At 33.8% G+C, this 20,199-nt stretch overlaps 1 protein-coding gene across 1 annotated transcript in view; it reads left to right on the top strand.

Annotated features, from left to right (window-relative positions):
* KCNJ3 (potassium inwardly rectifying channel subfamily J member 3) overlaps window positions 1–19,910 on the top strand; it is a 158,724-nt gene extending 138,814 nt beyond the window's left edge. The window contains exon 3 of the mRNA XM_032636498.1: window positions 18,858–19,910. Coding sequence (XP_032492389.1) covers window positions 18,858–19,444 — 587 coding nt within the window. The 3' untranslated portion in view covers window positions 19,445–19,910. The remainder of the gene's footprint in view (window positions 1–18,857) is intronic.
* The last annotated feature ends 289 nt before the right edge of the window (window positions 19,911–20,199 follow it).

Genomic DNA, 20,199 nt, shown 5'->3' with positions numbered 1-20,199 from the left:
TCCCCATATCATCCTTGGTCACTTGGGTACTCAAGGTCCATGAATTGTTTTTTGAGGGCCAAAAATGCAACTAGACTCACCTGATCATTACCAAGGGCACAGACGAATAAGGAATAGTCTTTGCCCAGTGAGGTATGTGAAAATGTCCCTAAAGAGTAGTTCAGAGGACATAGCATTTGACCAACAACAGATTTTTTTTCCTAAAATGTTATTAGCATCTGAAAATTTTCTGATACTTATAAAATATTTATAGAGTTTTTAACCCTATGTTATTTTCTTTTTATTTATACAAAAGGAAATTTGATGAAGATATTCATTTACAACGTCAGTTCATGGAGTTTTGCTAATTTAACTTAATGTGGATACAACTTTCCCACACAGATAAAAAGCTGTTTCCACGCATATAATTTAAGGATTGTCACTAACCTTTGCTTTTCAAAGATAAGAGATGTTAAAGTTAATTTTGTATTGAACTAGAAATAGATACATGTCGATACTTTTGAACAGTTTTTTCTCTTTGACAAGAGCACTTCAATAATCAGGGTATTTAGATTAGGTATCATGGGTTCCGGCAACATGACTTGCTCTGAAAATGCTGCACGATGAGTCCAGAGAGTACCAATTCTGTCATGCATATTTTGACTGGACATTTTATTTTGAAGATAATCCTACCTGTACATGTATTTGTATATGTATAAGTGTGTGTTTGTTTAGGGGGATATTTTCTGCAATTTCATTTTAATGTAAGGCAGATACACTTCATGCAACAGAATAACTTACTAAATTTGCGTACATTTGTAATTACTGCTCAAAAACAGCATACATGGTTTAGGGGCCCCTGGTCATCTTGTACAGTTTTGTTTTCAAGAACAAGTTAGAATGTGTAAATCTCTATTCCTTTTATGTGTGTGTACCTGAGCCTCCAAGATCCCCATTTCCCTTTATTACTGGTACGTTCTGTTCTCTAAGATGATGACCTTTTGCCAAATCAAATCCTTCAGTCCTTCCAACTTAATAAATCTGCCTTTATTCCACATTCTGATCGTGTAATGTAAGCATAGCTTTTAATTAATTTATATCCTCCTTGATTTACTGAGAAAAACCTAACTCCTCCAAGCAAAGTGTTCTAGACCTGAGCTGCTTTTTGGCTTAGTTTTTGGCTAGTGATATACATTTCTTTTATACTTCAATTAAAGAAGTTCTCAAAAGAGCCCCTCATTCCTGTTGACTTGTGTGTTGATAAAATCTATCACTTTTCTGTGGCTCAGTGCTCTAACTGAGAAATTTCCCTTAAGACTGTTGAAAGGTGATATTTTTCCTAAGTCAGCTTAACAGATATTCTACTAAATAGACTGCTCACGTTGATGACTCTCTCTGCTTGTCAAGTATGAAGAGACCATTGCCTCTTTCCAATGATGACCCCTACTTGAAATACAGTTTATAGCAGGCGCTAAACCTCTAGGTGTCTCACAGGATAATGATATTTGGAGGACAGAGGTTCAATGGGGAGGAGTAAACAAATTGAAGACGGAAATGTATAGCTGCTTTCATATGTTCACAAAATTATCAATTTTATTTAAACAGGTACATTTAAAAGATTTCATGCGTAATTAGTTGTTTTTTTGTTTTGGTTTTTTTTTTTGGCGGTACGCGGGCCTCTCACCGTTGCGGCCCCTCCCGTTGAGGAGCACAGGCTCCGGACGCGCAGGCTCAGTTGCCATGGCTCACGGGCCCAGCCGCTCCGCGGCACGTGGGATCCTCCCGGACCGGGGCACAACCCCGTGTCCCCTGCATCGGCAGGCGGACTCTCAACCACTGTGCCACCAAGGAAGCCCGTAATTAGGTTTTTAATATAGATGGTATATCCAGTGTAATATATTCCAATCTAGTAGATTTTAATAGACATTTATAAATATAAATGCACTTTATAAGGCATACAGTTCATGATAAACATAATAAGCAGTCTTGTTCTCTGATGTCACTATTAATGATTCTAATAATCAGATTCTGGAGAGGACAATATTTTTTCTGTAATTCAGATTTCAGAAAATATAAGCAGACTGTCGGAAGACCAATAGTATGTTAGTATGTTATATATACCATATCCATATTATATATATAATATTCTGTTATATATATAGCAAAACATGTATATATATATATGCACACCAACATGTAATATGTTAGTACAGTCTAACAATATGTTAGATTCAAGAACACATTTTTGAGTGCATTTCTATACTCTATTAACCTTCATATGAATTAGATGACATGAGTTTGACATTTGCATTCTAGTTGTGTTAAATTAAGTCCTAGAAGATTAAATAAACGGCCAGAACAGAATGACTCCATTTTCAAAATTTCTTCTACTTATCTGTTAGCGTATGCATTTAAAAATTTTAAAGCATGCTTTTCATATGATCACTGGGTGTGTAGGTTTCATTGACAAGAGCCACCCTCTGAAAACCTCATGCACCCGAACCTTGGAAAACCTACCCAAATGTTTTAATAGATTTCAAAATCTTTAGGTAGCCTAGTGGAACTCCCAGTGACTTCAGCCCTGCCCACTTCCCACATGCAAGAACAACCAAGGTAGAGTAGGGTAGATTCTCAAATGCTGAAAGAAAGGAAGTTTGAGTTAAAAGTTTCCAGTATGTTTAAGATCATCAGTTTCTGGATGAGGGAGGAGTGCTGGCATTTCTGGGTATTGATTTGGGAAGACCGGTTGAAGAATTTGAAGTAATCAGATTCTTCTTTAGTACCATCAGGGTTGAGTAATGTCAACATGGAATGACAATGAGAACAGCAGTTCAGATGGACTCTTGGTTCAGTTAAAACAGAGCTATTCTATTCTAGCTTGAAGCACAAGATTAGGACATAGGCTTCACTCCCAAGCTGCTCCCTTGAATGGTGCTGCCTCTAGCAGAGGTGGGAAATCTCTTATTACTCTCTCTTTTTGTCCATGTCTTTGGATATGTAAAATCTTATATCCTTTCAAGATCAAGAACTTTTGCTCTATATTGCTAGATAGATAGATTTAGGGATAAAATATTTAGTTTGAATTTTTCAAACAAAAGACAGTGGAAAGTAGAATTTACTTAACCAATTCACGGTATTAAAAAATGTGTCATGCCAACTATGCTGTCTTAGATATAATAGATTTTATGTAATATTTAGGTCTAAAGTAATAAACTTTAAAAAACCCTCTATACCACCCACCATACCATCCTGGTTCTGTTATTTGCCTCCTTGCCCTAGTTGAAAGTAGCTGATGGGACCTCGGAAGAGGTATACCGAGGTTTAAAACACAAACATTATTTTAAGATGGCAGTAAAGAGAGAGACAGATGGCTTTTCCCTTCACATATTCTATTAACAACCAGAACTGTTAATTAAAATAAGAGGTAACTCAGAATGTAATTAAACCTATACTGAGAATGGAATTAATCTGGATGACGCAGATAAGATCACAGCTCTCCTCATTTTAAAGCAAAGCTTTGTTTTAGATTGTGTTCAAATTAGGTGGTCATTGAACTCACATTCCCATTTCACTTTTCTAGTGTTGAAATCATCTATAAATTGAATCATATTATAAATGAAAATAGGTGAGGCTGGCACCTTTACAGGAAGTTGCTCCTGTACCTCAGTTATCCTCTTTGACATAAGGTAGTGTTTTAGATTATGTCTCCTATGGCCTGTCTAACTCAAATTATTCTGAGTTTCTTTAATTGTGCTATTCAGGCTAATAAGATTGTTCAGCTTACTGTAGACATAATTCTTTGTCAGAGTTCTTAATAAAGTACATTTTTTCTTTGCCTATTTTGCTCTCATATTCCTGGAAACGAAACAGTGAATCGTGGCTGTATTCCAACAAATTTCTATTGATTACAGGAAAGTTAATGGCTTCCATCAAAACTATATTTTAACATCACCAAATCACTATAAGATTATTGATACCTGTTTGTTCGGAAAGGAGCCTTGGAAAAACAATTGCATTAAGATGCACTTCATGTATTTCAAACTCAATGTATTTAATCTAATTAGTTGGCTGAGACCCAGCTGGTGCTTTGTCAGCAGATCGGGAGTAAAACAAAGAAGCTATAATTAATGAAATTAATGCTAGATATAGAAACTTGAGGTTTGAGGAGACATTTCAGTCATAACATTTCCTTTGAGCTTAGCAGAATGGAGAGACTGTTTAGTTGGAAGTAATTGTTCTTAGTTTAATGGCACATGGTTAGATGAGGATGATTATTTTTCTCATGCTACTGGCTGCTAGGACTCTAAGTTGGCAGGCATGATGGTACAAAACTGTCAGACAAATTTAATCAGAAAGTTCAGAAAATAAAAGGGTATGATTTAATTTACTATTTTTATCTTCGCTTTCCTATGAGAAGTACAAGTAAAATTTCATGGTATGTCCATCCATCTTCGTCATTCTAACAATATGAAATTGTGGTCTCCAGTCTTTCTCACCTTCTGAATCCAGTCGGTTTTCAAGTCTTGTTAAATTTGCCTCCTAAATGCCTTTTCAATCTATCTCCACAGCCATTGTCTTTTAACACAGCTTCCCAACTGGTCTACTTGTTTTAGTCTTGCCCTGATCAGATATTTTCTCCACGGAGCAGTCAAGGTGATTTCTACAAAACGCTGTCAGACAGTGTCACACCCTCTGAATAATACACATCAATTACCCCCCACTGAGTGGAGCAACACATTTTTTTCAGGTGATATATACAAATTTCCCTCAATATAAAACACCAAATACTTCTTATCAGGTAGAGGTTTTTCAGCATTCCAAGGAAATGAAAGAGTTTAACCTTTCACTATAAAAATAGTTTTGTATAATAAGATCTTGGTTCTTGAAAATTAATATTAAAATCTTGATAATAATAGTAGTACTAATAACAAACATCTATTGAGTTCTCCATGAAGTCAAAGAATGGAAATTGTGAGGAAGAGACCTCAGGCTAATTGCCAGGTGCTGTGGAAGTCTGTTTTCTGCACTAGCTTTGGGCTGGGGAAACATGATGTCAGATGAAGAACAGTGTTCAGTAGGCAATTTGTACGGATACGATGTGTACTCGAGGTGAAATAGGGAATGCCTATAAAAGGTATGCATGTGTAATTTCCTTCCAAAGTTAATAAATATTAAGAACAGATAAATTATAAAACAATTGCACCAAAGTAATGGCAAATCTTTTTAATTATGCATGCAGTCTATGTCACTGAGCCTTGCTTTGATTGCATGTTATAGCGCTTTGTGGGTGCAAATCTAGGCAGGGATGGATGCTTGCATAATTTGGGGAGGTCTTTGTAAAGAAGAAAGAAGACGAAATTATGAAACCAAGTGTATGAAAGTGAAAAGGACTTGTGCTAGTGAAAGTCCTTGATGCTTAAGCAAGTATCATCTTAAATCCACCTCTGGCATATTGAGGTTTTGAATGTTTACTTTCTGTTTCTCTTGAAAAATAGTCTATGTACATTTTCCTCTCTCTTATGGTGATAGGAACATTTCTTCATTAAGATCCTAGAATATTTTCATAACAGTCCTAGACTTAGAATGTATATGATAGATACTTTATAATAAGTTCTACTTCTTCCACTGTTTATTAGATATTATATGCACTTAAAGAATTCATGTCTGATGGAAGATTAAGAAAAGAGTATATGTATTGATTAAGGGAAGAAGTAGATTAAAAAGAGCATGAGAACAGCCTAAAATAACTAGGAGCTGTCAGTATCAGAGGGAATGGAGCCCCTGTAGGTGGTATAAGCAATAATGATGGTTTGAAATTACAGAGGGGAAATTTTGTTTATATTTTTTAAAGAATGATTACATAACTATATCTTTGTTTGAGGAAACTTTGGCATTAAACTTAGGTTTTGAAAATTAGCTTAGTCTACACAGAAGACATACCTATTTCTTGCATCCATTCATTTTGTGGAGATAAAATACAGGCACAGTAAGAGAGATGTGCCCACTTACACTTATGTGAATAGGCTAGGTATTGCCTAATGTGGTGAGCAAGGTGTTTAGAGTATACAAATTTAAGAACAACAAAATAGGGTGTTTAATTATGTGATTTTTCATTCCACCCTTAAAAGTAATGTTTTAAACATTTTTTAAGTGTTTAAGACCCCTTTATGGATTCTAATAATCAAAAATTAGAAATTGTTAAAGAAAAGAGATCTGGTAGTACATCTCTGTCAATAGTTTTTTTTTTTTCCCACCATATGCATCGTGGTACCTAGGTTCATCTTTAAGGCATACTGAAATGGTTGAAATGTAGCATATAAGCATAGATAAGGGCTCCTGAGGTGTGAAAAAGTTAATTCCCAAAACAGAAGTAATCTGGCTTCATCACTTACAATCAATGTACCGACATTGACACATCCTTGTCAGCCTACGTCCATAGTTTACATTAGGGTTCACCTTTTGTGTTGTGCATTCTGTTTTGACAAGTATATAAAGACATCATACAGAATAGTTTTACTGCCCTAAAAATCCCTGGTGTATCAGCTGTTCATCCCAAAACGCTGTATTGATTAATCTTTTCACTCTCTCCATCATTACCTTTTCCATAATGTCATATAGTTGGAATCATAAAGTATGTAGCCTTTTCAGATTTGCTTATTTTCACTTAGTAATATGCATTTAAGGTTACTCCATGTCTTTTTGTGGCTTGATAGCTCATTTATTTTTATCACTAAATAGTATTCCTTTGTGTAGATACACACCAGTTTGTTTATCCATTTACCTACTGAAGGACATTTAGGTTGCTTCCAAGCCTTGGCAATTATGAATAAAACATTTGTGTGAAGATTTTTTGTGGACATAAGTTTTCAACTCATTTGGGTAAATACCAAAGAACCTGATTGCTGTATCATATGGTAAGAGTGTGTTTAGTTTTGTAAGAAGCTACCAAACCGACTTCCAAAGTGGCGGTACCATTTTGCATTGCCATCAGCAGTGACTGAGACTTCTGGTTGCTCCACATCCTCACCAGCATTTGCTGTTGTCAGTGTTCCAGATTTTGGCCATTCTAATAGGTGTGTAGTGGTATCTCTTTGTTATTTTACTTTTCGGTTCCCTAACAGCATACAATGTGGAGTACTTTTCATATGATTAATTGCCATCTGTATATCTTCTTTGATGAAGTGTTTATTCAGATCTTTTGCCACCCCCGTTTTTATTAGGTGCAGGTTTATTAGCTGAAAATGAGATAGTAACTACTTCACAGGGATTTTGAAAATAAAATAATTCATTTAAATATTTTAGCATAGACTCTAGAATATATGTACATAAATTTTAGAGGATATTGTTATAGACTCTCTACATTACATCATAATAACATGTCTGAAACAAAATTTACCACCCACACCTCATCCCACCAATCAGCTTCCTTTCCCATTTTTTTAAATCAATAGCACCAATATTCTTCCTTTTGATTTTGTTTAAAAGATTTCTATTATTCTTGACTCATCCCCTAAATGCAGACAAATTTATATCATTTTTCCTATGGAAGTTTTGTTAGATAAAGACATAAATTAGTGAATAAAAGTCTTAGAATAATTTTGGATACCTTTATGTTAATATCATACACATTTCATATATTTTTCAGGTCAATCGAATGAAATATAACCTTGTTTAACTTTGAGAATGTTTATCAGGAAGAATAAAATATTACTTGAATAAAACTGCATGATGTTATTTTCTAATCCTTGTTTTTGTTGTTCAAAAAGTGATGTATCTAAGGATGAACATCAGTAGCTGCAAGTCTATTAAAATAGGTAGAATATATAAGAAAGTAGTTTCTAATTATGACTGATACAAAAATTGATACCTGTGGGTATGTACAGTCACAAAATGAACCTCTTCTTTACCAATGATTAATTCTATCTTATGATTCCTAAGTGGGCCTCTGACCAGAGAGCTTGAGTCTTAATATTCCAAGTGGATTAATTCACTTGCCTTCTCTCCTTTCTCTTTCCCTTCCTTATTTAGACCTTGGTTATTACGTCCTTATTTAGACCCTTGTAATATTAACAAGCCTTTGAATATTAGACAGTTTTATGTATTATATATCTTAGCATCTTTTATATGATATAAATAATTCTGTTCATAAATGTCAAAACTTTCTGCAAACATATATACAATAAAATTTCCCCACAAGGTCACCAGGCCAGTTGAGAATTTTGCCTCCAGATCTTGGATACCTTAACAGAATGCTGTAGACAGATCATTTTTTACTTAAAACCTGGGGGGAAAATCTAGGCTGTCTTAGGAGTTGAACTATATGTTAGCATAAACTTACAGAGTTTTGTTATCACTTCCTTTCTGAAATGTCGATTTTAAGGAAGTTACTATTTGCATCTCATATGCTATTTTCCTCAGCATTTTTATATCGTTGACTTTTACTTTAAGTGATTTTATTTTGTTAATTCAAATAATTTAAAGTACTGTCCAAGGAGATGAGAAACTATGTAGTTAGGGAAACATTTTTTGTTTGTTTTCATTTTTATTAGAGTATAGTTGCTTTACAATGTTGTGTTAGTTTCTACCATACAGTAAAGTGAATCAGTTATATGTATACATATATCCACTCTTTTTTAGATTTCCTTCCCATTTAGGTCACAACAGATCACTGAGTGGGGTTCCCTGTGCTAAATAGTAGGTTCTCATTAGTTATCTATTTTATACATAGTAGTATATATATGTCAATCCTAATCTCCCAATTCATCCTTCCCTGCTACTTCCCCCACTGGTATCCATATGTTTGTTCTCTACAACTGTGACTCTATTTCTGCTTTGCCAGTAAGTTCATCTGTACCATTTTTCTAGATTCCACTTATAAGCGATATTATACGATATTTGTTTTTCTCTTTCTGACTTACTTCATGCCATATGACAGTCTCTAGGTCCATCCATGTCTCACAAATGAGAAACTATTTTGTTCCTTTCTATGGCTGAGTAATACGCCATTGTATATATGTACCACATCTTCTTTATCCATTCCTTTGTCGATGGACATTTAGGTTGCTTCCATGTCCTAGCTGTTGTAAACAGTGCTGCAGTGAACATTGGGGTCCATGAATCTTTTTGAATTATGGTTTTCTACAGATATATGCCTAGGAGTGGGATTGCTGGGTCATATGATAGCTCTATTTTTAGTTTTTTAAGGAACCTCCATAGTCTTCTCCATAGTGGCTGTACCAATTTGCATTCCCAACAACAGTGCAAGAGTGTTCCCTTTTCTCCACACCGTCTCCAGCATTTATTGTTTATAGATTTTGTGATGATGACCATTCTGACCTGTGTGAGGTAATATCTCATTGTTTTGAAACTTTTAATATTTTGACTTTGAAATACCTGTTTATGTCATGGCAGAAAAATTAATTCTTTCAGAAGACTTGTACATACATGTTCAACCCAATCATTTTCCTTTAAAATACATGTGCTAAAATGTCATATATTTTGTGATTATTACTGTGTTATGGCATTTTTCATACCTAAAATAAACGCCACTCAGTAATAGTTCCCATAAAATTATAGGGACTTTATTTTTCATTTAGTCTTTGTAAATAACGAAACAGCAAAATTACAAGCAAAATTCTCTGACTTTTTACTGAAAAGCATAGAACCAGAACAACTGCTGAATTGCAAATATTTATTCAGGCTCTGTTCTAAGCCTGCAAGCAGACAAAATGTATTTGAATTTCTGCCAAAGAAGATGTTAAAAAAATAGATATAGTTTGTGATTGAAAAAGATATAGCAACCTATATAAAAAGTCAGTCTCATGAATTAAGGGGAAAATAAGTTTTCAATTGTCAGGTAAAAATGGATTTGCTCCATTTTCTAAGGTGATCAGTTATAGTTGCATAAGGGATAGTTTCCTCAAAACTTTAGATTTAACTAGAGGTCAGGTATTCAAGTGTATCAAAATATTCAAGTAATTTAATTATCGTATGGTTTAACGGTTAAATGCAGATAAATCTAACTTCTAGTAAATATATCTGGTTGTACATCTGTCAGTGTATAATTTCAAAAAAATGTAAGGAGAAAATAGTGGTTTCAGTGGATAACAGACTGGTTATCACTGAGTGTGATTTATTATTAGCAAGCGTGTCTTGCTTCTTTGTGCAAGAATCATTCATATTCTATACAGTGATTATATATATTTTAATATTCTTCCCTCCCTACTTTACTAATTAAAATAAGAAGCTCTTAGTATAGATGTTTCAAGTCAATTTTTGAGTTCATATGTTGAACTAATGAATAGATCATCACCCTAAAAGCAAAGAAAAAATCAAGATTGACATATATCTATTTCATTAACAATTATATTCCTTCTTTTTTTGTTGGTGACAATCTCTACTGGTGGTGAATAAATTACTAATGGGTATGGGAGCTCTGATTCATTCAAAAAGTTGACTTTTCCTGCACTGCCATTTTAACCTTCCCATTTTTCCTCTTCCTCCATTCCTTCTACTGTCTCTCCCCAAGAAAGCATTGAGCATCTAATACCTGGCACCATGTTGGATACTAGCGATGCCAAGGTGGATAAGAGTTCTCCTAAGAAGCTTATTCTAATGTGATATTTGTCTGTAACCGTAATGAATGAACAAACAGGAACTGTATCCTAAATTCAAGTACAACTGGTTGTGCCCCTACACAACCGGATGTGTGCACAAGTCTTTCCCCAACCCAGAATGTGTTTTTCTCACATGGTAGATGTGGACTATGTGATAAACTACTACTCATTTTTCAGGACTAGGTTTAAACATGGAGGTCGAGAGGTTGATCCTTCAGTCCATTGCCATAGCACCTGGTAATTCAGCACCTAGAAGAGTGCCTGGCAGAAAGGAGATGTTTAACATGTTAATAAATGTTAAGTATTATCACTGATTGAAGTCAATTATGTATGTCATTGAGATATTTACAACACCTAGTGGTCAGGGAATATTGATGTGTGTGCCTGTGCATACGTGCATGACAATAAGACACATTTAAAAGACAATAAATTAAAATAGAAAAATCGGGAAAGACTTCATAGAATTAATGACACTTTGTTCTGAGCTTTGAATATGAGGAATTATGTCAACAGGTAGAGAGATGGAAGAGGACATTTTAAGCAGTTGAAATAGCATAAACCAAGTAATATATATGGAAAACAGTACTTACTAATAGGAAAGTCATCCATTTAAGAAAATTGGAGCAGAATAGAATAGAGGTTAAAAAAACTGGCTCTGGATTTACCATCCTTTGTCATGTGACATTGGAGAAGCTACTTCCCCCTCCTGATACCTCAGTATCGTTGTCTGTCATATGAAAAAAGAGTAGTACACACTTCATAGAGTGGTGGGGAGAATTATACGATAATACATATAGAAGACACTTAGGATCTGGCATATATATTTTGCTGTGTTGTAGTTATTGTTGTTAAGGTTTTTAAAGAGCTAAAACTATAGTGGTAACTTAGAGCTAGATTTTGAAGGAACTAGGAAGACATGCTAGTAACTGTGGGGTTTGTTTTTTATTTCTTGATTAAATTTTATTTATTTAGTTTAAATATAACATATTCAAAAGTTACTAAGCCCCACCGCTTAATATCATCACATTAGGGTTTAGGGTGAAAATTCAACCTATGAATTTTAAGGGAACACAAACAATTCAGTCCCATACATTATAGAAAGTGGTTCTGAGTGACATTTTAAAGCAAAGTTTTAAGAATATCTTTTTTTTTTTTTTTTTTGCGGTACGCGGGCCTCTCACTGTTGTGGCCTCTCCCGTTGCGGAGCACAGGCTCCGTACGCGCAGGCTCAGTGGCCATGGCTTACGGGCCCAGCCGCTCTGCGGCATGTGGGATCCTCCCAGACCGGGGCATGAACCAGTGTCCCCCACATCGGCAGGCGGACTCTCAACCACTGCGCCACCAGGGAAGCCCGAGAATATCTTTTAAAATGGATTAATCTAAGCATTTAATTGCTGTAATTTGTGTGCAATATTTTTTTAAAGTTGACAGGTGGTATTGCTTCAGATAATATATCAAAAGTTTTTCTTCCCAATGACTAGGGATAATGTTCACCAAAATGATTAAATTCCAGCGTTATCTGAAAGGTGTTCTGTTTTCTTTTAAGCTAGAAATTTATTACATTTTCCCTTTGAAAAATATCTTTTATGATGTCAGTCTCATAATATAGGATATTTCCCAACAGTAATTAGGTTACATTATACCTATACCGTTAAGATGCTTTGGAAGCTAAAAATCATATCTTAACAGGAGAAAACAATAGCATGAATGGATTTCGGTAGCTTTTTGTTTCTGTCATTGTCAGTGCAAGAAAGTATGTTTTAATAGGTACCATGAAGGAAGAGAGGAAAAGATAAGCAAGAATGGAACACTTCTACAGTTAGGGTAAGGGAGTTATAATCATTTGAAAGTGTGCTGGGTAAATTCTGCAATGCTTCTGTATGAAGTGAGAGTGGAGAGCTGAAGATAGTGCCTTGTCAACAAAGTAGAGAAGTTAATTGTATTTTGAGGGAAATAGTTACTACGGTAAAGTTAGTCACACTTGTGCAGGGCAGGCCAGGTTGGCAGTGCTAGACTTGACTCAGTTCATTATGTGTGTAATATAGGCCTTTCCTCATACTCCAGATAAATATAGACAACATGGTCTATATCAAGTTAATAGAAACTAACAAGATGAGAATTATTTCATTTGCCTTGAGTTGATTCTAAGAAAGAAAGTGATCACTAAAGAATTGAAATATATCTAAAATGACCTTTTAACTAGCTGGAACCCCAATAATAATAATAATTGATAATAGCTACCACTTATTGAACCTTTATTATTTTAGATATATGGTAGACCCATTAAGTAGGTATTATTTATAATCATGATAGCCTTATAAATATGTTATTATCCCTTATTACTATTGATATATTTTAGTAAACAAAGTTCATATCATTGAAATAATATGCCTAAGGTCTTACTAATAATGTATGGTTAAAACCGCAACAATCTCATTTATATTCAAAACCCATGTTCTTTTGCTTAATATTACCTTGATTCTCTTAAATATATTTTCAGCAGTATGATAATGAATTCCCTGTCATATTGTCCATCTGCCATTGACCCTTAGCACCTGCACTTATATTCCTTTCTGGGAATCTAACATTTTGTTCTGTTGGTCATGGTTAAAAGTCTATTTTCTTTTCTTTTGTTCTTCTGGGAACTTAGAAACCTAAAGTAGTACATTTGAAACATTTATTGCTAAATTTCTTATTGACACTTTATTTTCTTTTTTAATTTAATTTTTTAAAACTATTTTCTAACAAATATAATTGGCTTTTTCTTCTTGCTTTTATTTTTACTTTTTTAGATTTCTTTGACCTAGCTTAGGGAATAATAGCAAACTGATGTCTGAGAACACATTGTAAGACCAAATGCTTGTAAATAATAGAGGATAATATTGGGTTGAATGTATGCCAGAAACTTCTACTCCTCACTAAAAGTCTGTCTGAGCAAAATATGTTGAACTTTAAAAGTAAAGAGATTCCATTTCTTTGAAAACTGCAGTTTCTGGTAGCCATTTATGTATCCTTAGTTAGCTTTTCAACCAATATCCCAGAAGAGCCTGGTGCCATGACCTTAATATTATTGAACAGCAGTGTACATGGGGTCTTTGTATTTTGTAAACAAGATAAAAAAGTCCCAAACATCATGTGCTTCCTCAGAAAGTCTATAGTTTAAATTTGGGTTCAGCTCAGTGCAACACAATATAGAGCATGCAGAGAATGCCAAGTGAGCCTTACAGTTATTACATCTAGGGGGATGGGTGAAATTTTGGAAGTGCTTTAGGGAAGTCACAGCTACAGATCTTATTCAGTAATCCTCAGAGCAGTGCATAGGGTGGACTAGGAAATTACTTTGTGTTATAGCATATGCTATGCATGTTAAGCTATTAGTCAATTCAGTTATAAAAACCACTGCCAATTTAAAGAAAAAAATAGACAAAGGGGACAGATTTAAGATATTATTACTTGGCTAAATATTTCAGTTGTGTGTACGTATGTGTATAAATGAAATTTGTAGAGTTATGTAGCTTGTATTTAGGGACTTATGGATGAAAATGACCAATTTTTATTGTACAAGCAATGTGTATATATATGTATCTATATATATAAATTACATATGTAAGTTACATATATAACTTAATTATATATATATCTATTAAATAATTTCACTTAATTCTCAGAATATTCAGGTGAAATCAGTAGGGGGGGCCTTAATTTTACAGATGATGAAATTGAGGATTAAGAGATTTGGTAGTTTTTTTAAAGATCATGTATTAATTAGTGGTGGAACTGGGGTTCACATGCCTTCCTCAAACAGTTGTGAAGATTCCAAAAAGTGCTTAGAAAGATAGTTGGCACATAGTAAGCCCTATAGTGATGTTACCTATTATTACTATTATGACACAGCTCGTTTGAAGGAGATTTGCTTTTATTTTCCTTTTTGTTTAGTGCACACATGATTAAGTGCAGCTACAGCCACCATGTTATTGGAGAACTTCCCACACCCCCACACCCCCTCAGCAACTTCCATACTGAGTAAGCTTTAGATAAAGCCTCTGCTGTGCAGAAGTTATCGATTGCTTGGTATTTTCTGTGTCGCAGCATCCAGACATTCCCCTTGGCCTGTGGTTATACTGCATTTAACCATCTTGTACTCACCTCACGTAGGTGACATATGCACCATCTCTGTTCAGAAGAAACAATAGAAAACAACTGAGTTAGAGGTATTCTGAAAGTTTAATTAAGGACTTGTCAAAATAACAATTCAGTTTGCCATTTTCACTCAAAAAGCTTTCAGACTTCTTATCTGAATGAATGTTCAGTTAAGTTAGGGAGGTGAACTTAACGATGTAAAGGCAGAATCAGGAAAGAGAAAAGTCAAAAATAAAGAGATTAGACTACATTGCCTCTATCATTTTAAATTGAAACACTACTTTGGAATAAATTAAACAACAACATATAGTTTCTTTGTCCATGAATCAAGGCACAGGATAAGTCGTTTTTTCACAAAATGTTTTTCATCTAAGGATTCAAAAGTCCCAGCTATTTCCAGTTAAAGCAGCATCTGCTGCTTTGCCAGTTTCCACAGAGATGAGAGCTCGTGTTGATTTTCATCACATTTGTTCAAGCCTGGAATCTGGTTAAAACATGCAAACAGTCGCATTGCCAGTTAAGAGGTGCAATCATATAGTATCTTTTTACCTGTATTTAGTTTGAGTCAAATGGCATTTGTAATTATGAATCTAAGCATGGATTATTTTTAAATAATTTGGCTTAGAGTAAGTAGTATCGTAAGATAAAGCACTCTAGAAGAAAGAATACTGTAATATATTCATGTTCTTAGAAAACAATTATATTTACTTTAAATCTTCTCAATTGAAATCTGTATTCTATATTTTCAACACCATTTTGGGTGTTACTTTTTTGGGATAACTTGTAAAAAGAAGTAGTTTCTCAATTACATCTTATTTTAACACATTGTCTAAACTGCAGATTGACCATCATAGAGATCTTCCTGTTATCCAATTAATAATGTTTCCATATTATTATCCATATGTTGATTGTGCATTAACATCCTGAGGTGAAATCAGATTTTAAAACGATGATGTTGTTGAATTGGAAATGTCTGATATTTGTGTACCTACTTTTAATGAAAGTGTAAAAGGAACAGTAGAAGAACAAACAAACAGTAGAAGAACAAACAAAGGTTAAAGTGCTGACAAATGTTCTTCATTACCAAAGTATTATAGTGGACTCACCTTGCCGGGGCCTTTTTAATACACCCCAAGTTTCCATACTTAGTCTTCCCAGCTATTCTAGATAATTAGGTGGAAAATGTTGAGAAACCCTAAAAATTGAGAAGATGAGTAATGTATCTTCTTCTGTAGTTTTGAAATATTTTGAATGTTTAGCTGACCATTTCAAAAGAAAATTGCTATGTGATACCTAGCAATTTTTAAGTTTAATATCCTATATTACTAATATGGGACAATTACTAATATGTCAAAATTCTCCGCTTATATGAATGCATTATCACTAATTTCTAGGGAAAACAGGAAATGCAAATGATCACCCACAGAATGATAAAAAGAAAAGCAGTTATGATGGAGCACTGCCTGATACCAAACACTGTTTTGTACACTTCACTTATCTCAAACTCTCAACAGCTTTGTAAGAGGATATTGTTATCCTTACTATGTAGAAGAGTAAACTGAGGCTCAGAGAGCTTTAAGTGATTTTTACAAGCTGTTTAGTAGGGTAATAGGAAGCCTAATTTATATATTTTTCAATTATATAAAAATGTTGCCTCACCAGTATTAGTTTGCTATGAAAGGAAGTAAAGTCAATTTCATATAGTAGAATAAAATCCCTACCTTCCTTTTCAGTCAGAATTATCCACTGGCATTTTAGCAATAATGCTTACAGGTATTTTTACATGAACAAACATTTGAAATACCTGTTTCCATTGTAGATGTCATAGTATCTTAATTATCAATATCCTGTTTCCTCAAAGTAAAAATTTTACAAGATTTTATTTCCCCCATTTTTTTCCCTTCATTTAAGGTTCTCTAGTTCTTCTCTATGACTTCTGATAGCTACATATGAAACAGCTCAGGGTAGGCATTGGGGATCAGCAGCACAGTACATTATAATGATAAATAATGGGGACAGAATTTTTATTTTTAATTTCATAGTCCTTTCTTAATGCAAAGAAAAAAGTAGCTAAATACGGGCTAAGAATGTGATAGGAATCAAATTTTGTTTCAATATGTAATCTACTGTTGTTAGAAATAATTGAACAAAGTTCATAATCTTAATTTACTTCAGCTCTTAATATATACATGCATTTATACTGATCCTTTTTCATAAATTTATATAAATTAATACCCTGACCTGGCAAGTATACATAAAGAATTCATGAGAGTGATTGCTCTTGGAGAGAAATTAAAGGGTACTTATTCAATTAAACAATAAAGGGTACTTACTCATTTTATTGTTTCATATACTAATGGATAAAAACATCAATATTTGTTCTTTATTCCAGGTAGTTTGCTTAATATTTAAACATCTCAAAATAAGACCAAGTAAATATATTGGGAAATATACTTTTTATCTTCTCTAAATAAGTGATGTTCTATAATTTTTTCTCATAAATATTGTCAGAAACTAGAAATCTGTTTGAAAATACAGAACGATACTTACTGTATGCATGTCTATAAAATGTACAAATCACTTTTTAGTCTAATTTTGTTATCTTCACATATAAATATTTCTGGGTGCTACTCCTGATATGATAATGATTATGAAGACTAGTATTGGGTCACTGTCAGATTTCCACCATGACAGTGAGATTGATAAGTTGTTTAGAATCAGGTTCCCAACTAAAATAATAGAGACATCATGGCAAAGTAAAAACAACAACAAAAACAGAAGTTAGAATAATACCAACTTTTCTCTACAGCTTCCTAGATCTGTGTGCCAGGAAGGGCAAGAGATTTAAACTCTCTGAGCATTATACTCTTTGTCTTTAAAATAGACAAAAATATTTTCTTATCAAGGTGATATTGATGATTAGAAATAATATGGAGAGAGAGCACCTAACATAGTGCCTGAGATGGGCATTTATTTTCTACATAAATTTCTTTAAAAGCTGTCTGGAAAAAGACAATATATATGTCATAACAACTGATTCCCTGGTAATATAGAACTGATAATAATTATAAGGTAAGATTTTGGAAGGATTCAGTGAAGGATTTAATTTATCTTCAGTATGTTTTTTGAATTATGCAGTTTATTTCTAATTCTAAGTATTGCATGTGTGATTGCTAATCAGAGGAAAAAATACAGAATATCTCTTTATCCAAACTATACCAGGCTTAAACACAGTAGAAATTATTTATAAAGTGACAAAGGGAGAATAGGAATGAAAGAAGAAAGACTGTCATTACTTGCTTAAATTATACTTAACTATTGGAAAGATGCATTTTTTAAATTCATCTATTATTTTACACTTTAATAACCTTTAATAGATGTCTGATAGTAAAGGTAGAGGACAGTAATGCCTTTTGCAACTTATAGAAAATTGTACCTTTTGACTAATATAAAACTGAAATGTAATATATGGCTTTAATTTATTCATATATTTCCAGTCTTCACAAAGGAATATTCAGAGGCTGACTGATTTAAGAGTAACTTAGTCTTCACATATGATTAATGAGAACAGAATTGAGTTAATCAGAGTAACATAAGGTAAATGATATCCAAGCAACATAATATATAAATGGCAGCATTTCACATCTTATATCCAGCATTCAGTTTCATAAATTTGTATAGCAGGAATAGAACTTGCAACATCACAGTGGCCCAGATTACTGATTTTAGCATAGGATTTCTGAAACTTGAACAAAAGTTCATTCTGGCCCTAAAGGTCCAGAAGAAGGGAATCTCTACAATGACTTTACATTATACAACATAGAAATATTTTCAACTTTTATTCATTTAACAAATACTTGGGATGGTTATCTTTGCTTTCATTTATAAAAGCCAACTATTTTGGCTCGTTTTACATTTCTGTACATGTAATTTTATTTCATGCTTACAACAGTACTGTAAGACAGGTGTTGCTTTTTATATTTTACTCTACAGAAGAGGAAAGTGATACGCAGTTAAGTATCCTTCTTAAGTTAACAAGCAAAATGAATTCCTTAGTTCAAAATGCCTTAACATGTGCTTCTACTATGTGTAATTTATCAAGGACTTCCTTTTTGCTTTCAGGGATGACTTGTCAGGCTCGAACATCATACACTGAAGATGAAGTTCTTTGGGGCCACCGTTTTTTCCCTGTAATTTCCTTAGAAGAAGGATTCTTTAAAGTTGATTACTCCCAGTTCCATGCAACATTTGAAGTCCCCACGCCACCTTACAGCGTGAAAGAACAGGAGGAAATGCTTCTTATGTCGTCCCCTTTAATAGCACCAGCCATAACTAACAGCAAAGAAAGACATAATTCTGTGGAATGCTTAGATGGACTAGATGACATTAGTACCAAACTTCCATCTAAGCTGCAGAAAATTACTGGAAGAGAAGACTTTCCCAAAAAACTCTTGAGAATGAGTTCTACAACTTCTGAAAAAGCCTACAGCTTGGGCGATTTGCCCATGAAACTTCAACGAATAAGTTCAGTACCTGGCAACTCAGAAGAAAAACTGGTATCTAAAACCACCAAAATGTTGTCTGATCCCATGAGCCAGTCGGTGGCTGATTTGCCACCAAAGCTTCAAAAGATGGCTGGAGGAGCAGCCAGGATGGAAGGGAATCTTCCGGCAAAACTAAGAAAAATGAACTCTGATAGATTCACATAACCAAACACCCCTTCAGGCATTATTTACTGTTTGATTTGGTAATAGTCCAATATTTGGCTGATGAGGTAATCCTCTTTAAGGAATCTGAAAGGTACATTTTTTCCCCCAGTCATATATACATATTTAAGAACCTTCCTTTTCAAGTATTGCTAATGTGTAAAAGATAAAGTTGTAAAGGGAGGACATCAAAAGGAAGTTCTTATTAACGGGCATGTATTATCACATCAAGCATGCAATAATGTGCAAATTGTACATTTAGTTTTATGGCATGATTTATATATGGTATATTTATATTGTATATTATGGAAAATGTATATATATATATTTAAAGGGGTAGTACCCTGCACAACATTTCTAACATACGTATTAAGCCAAACATGAATTGATAGCTTTCAGGGTGATAAAAATATATATATATATATATGTGTGTGTGTGTACACATAGTTTTATATATACACACACATATATGTACATATATATACATACACATACACACACGTACATACATATATCTGATAAAATTGTGATGTTTTGTTCAAAGCTGTAGTTCTTGTGCATGTTTACTTTATTAGGCTAGGAAGGCTTCTGGCATTAATTATTAATACCAAATATTTTAGCCTTAAATTATTTGTCATTTTAAAATCTGATTTAATGTTTTCTGCTGTTTAAGGTCCTGGAAGGTTTTCAGTTGTTCTTTATACGAGGGAGTCACACAAGTCTGTGCTACTTATGGCCCTGCAAAAATATAACCATTA

This window comes from Phocoena sinus, chromosome 7 (genome assembly GCF_008692025.1).
Source record: "Phocoena sinus isolate mPhoSin1 chromosome 7, mPhoSin1.pri, whole genome shotgun sequence".
In the NCBI taxonomy this organism is placed as follows: domain Eukaryota; kingdom Metazoa; phylum Chordata; class Mammalia; order Artiodactyla; family Phocoenidae; genus Phocoena; species Phocoena sinus.
The sequence above is the reverse complement of the archived record's forward strand: the minus strand, read 5'-3'. Positions and strand labels throughout refer to the sequence as shown.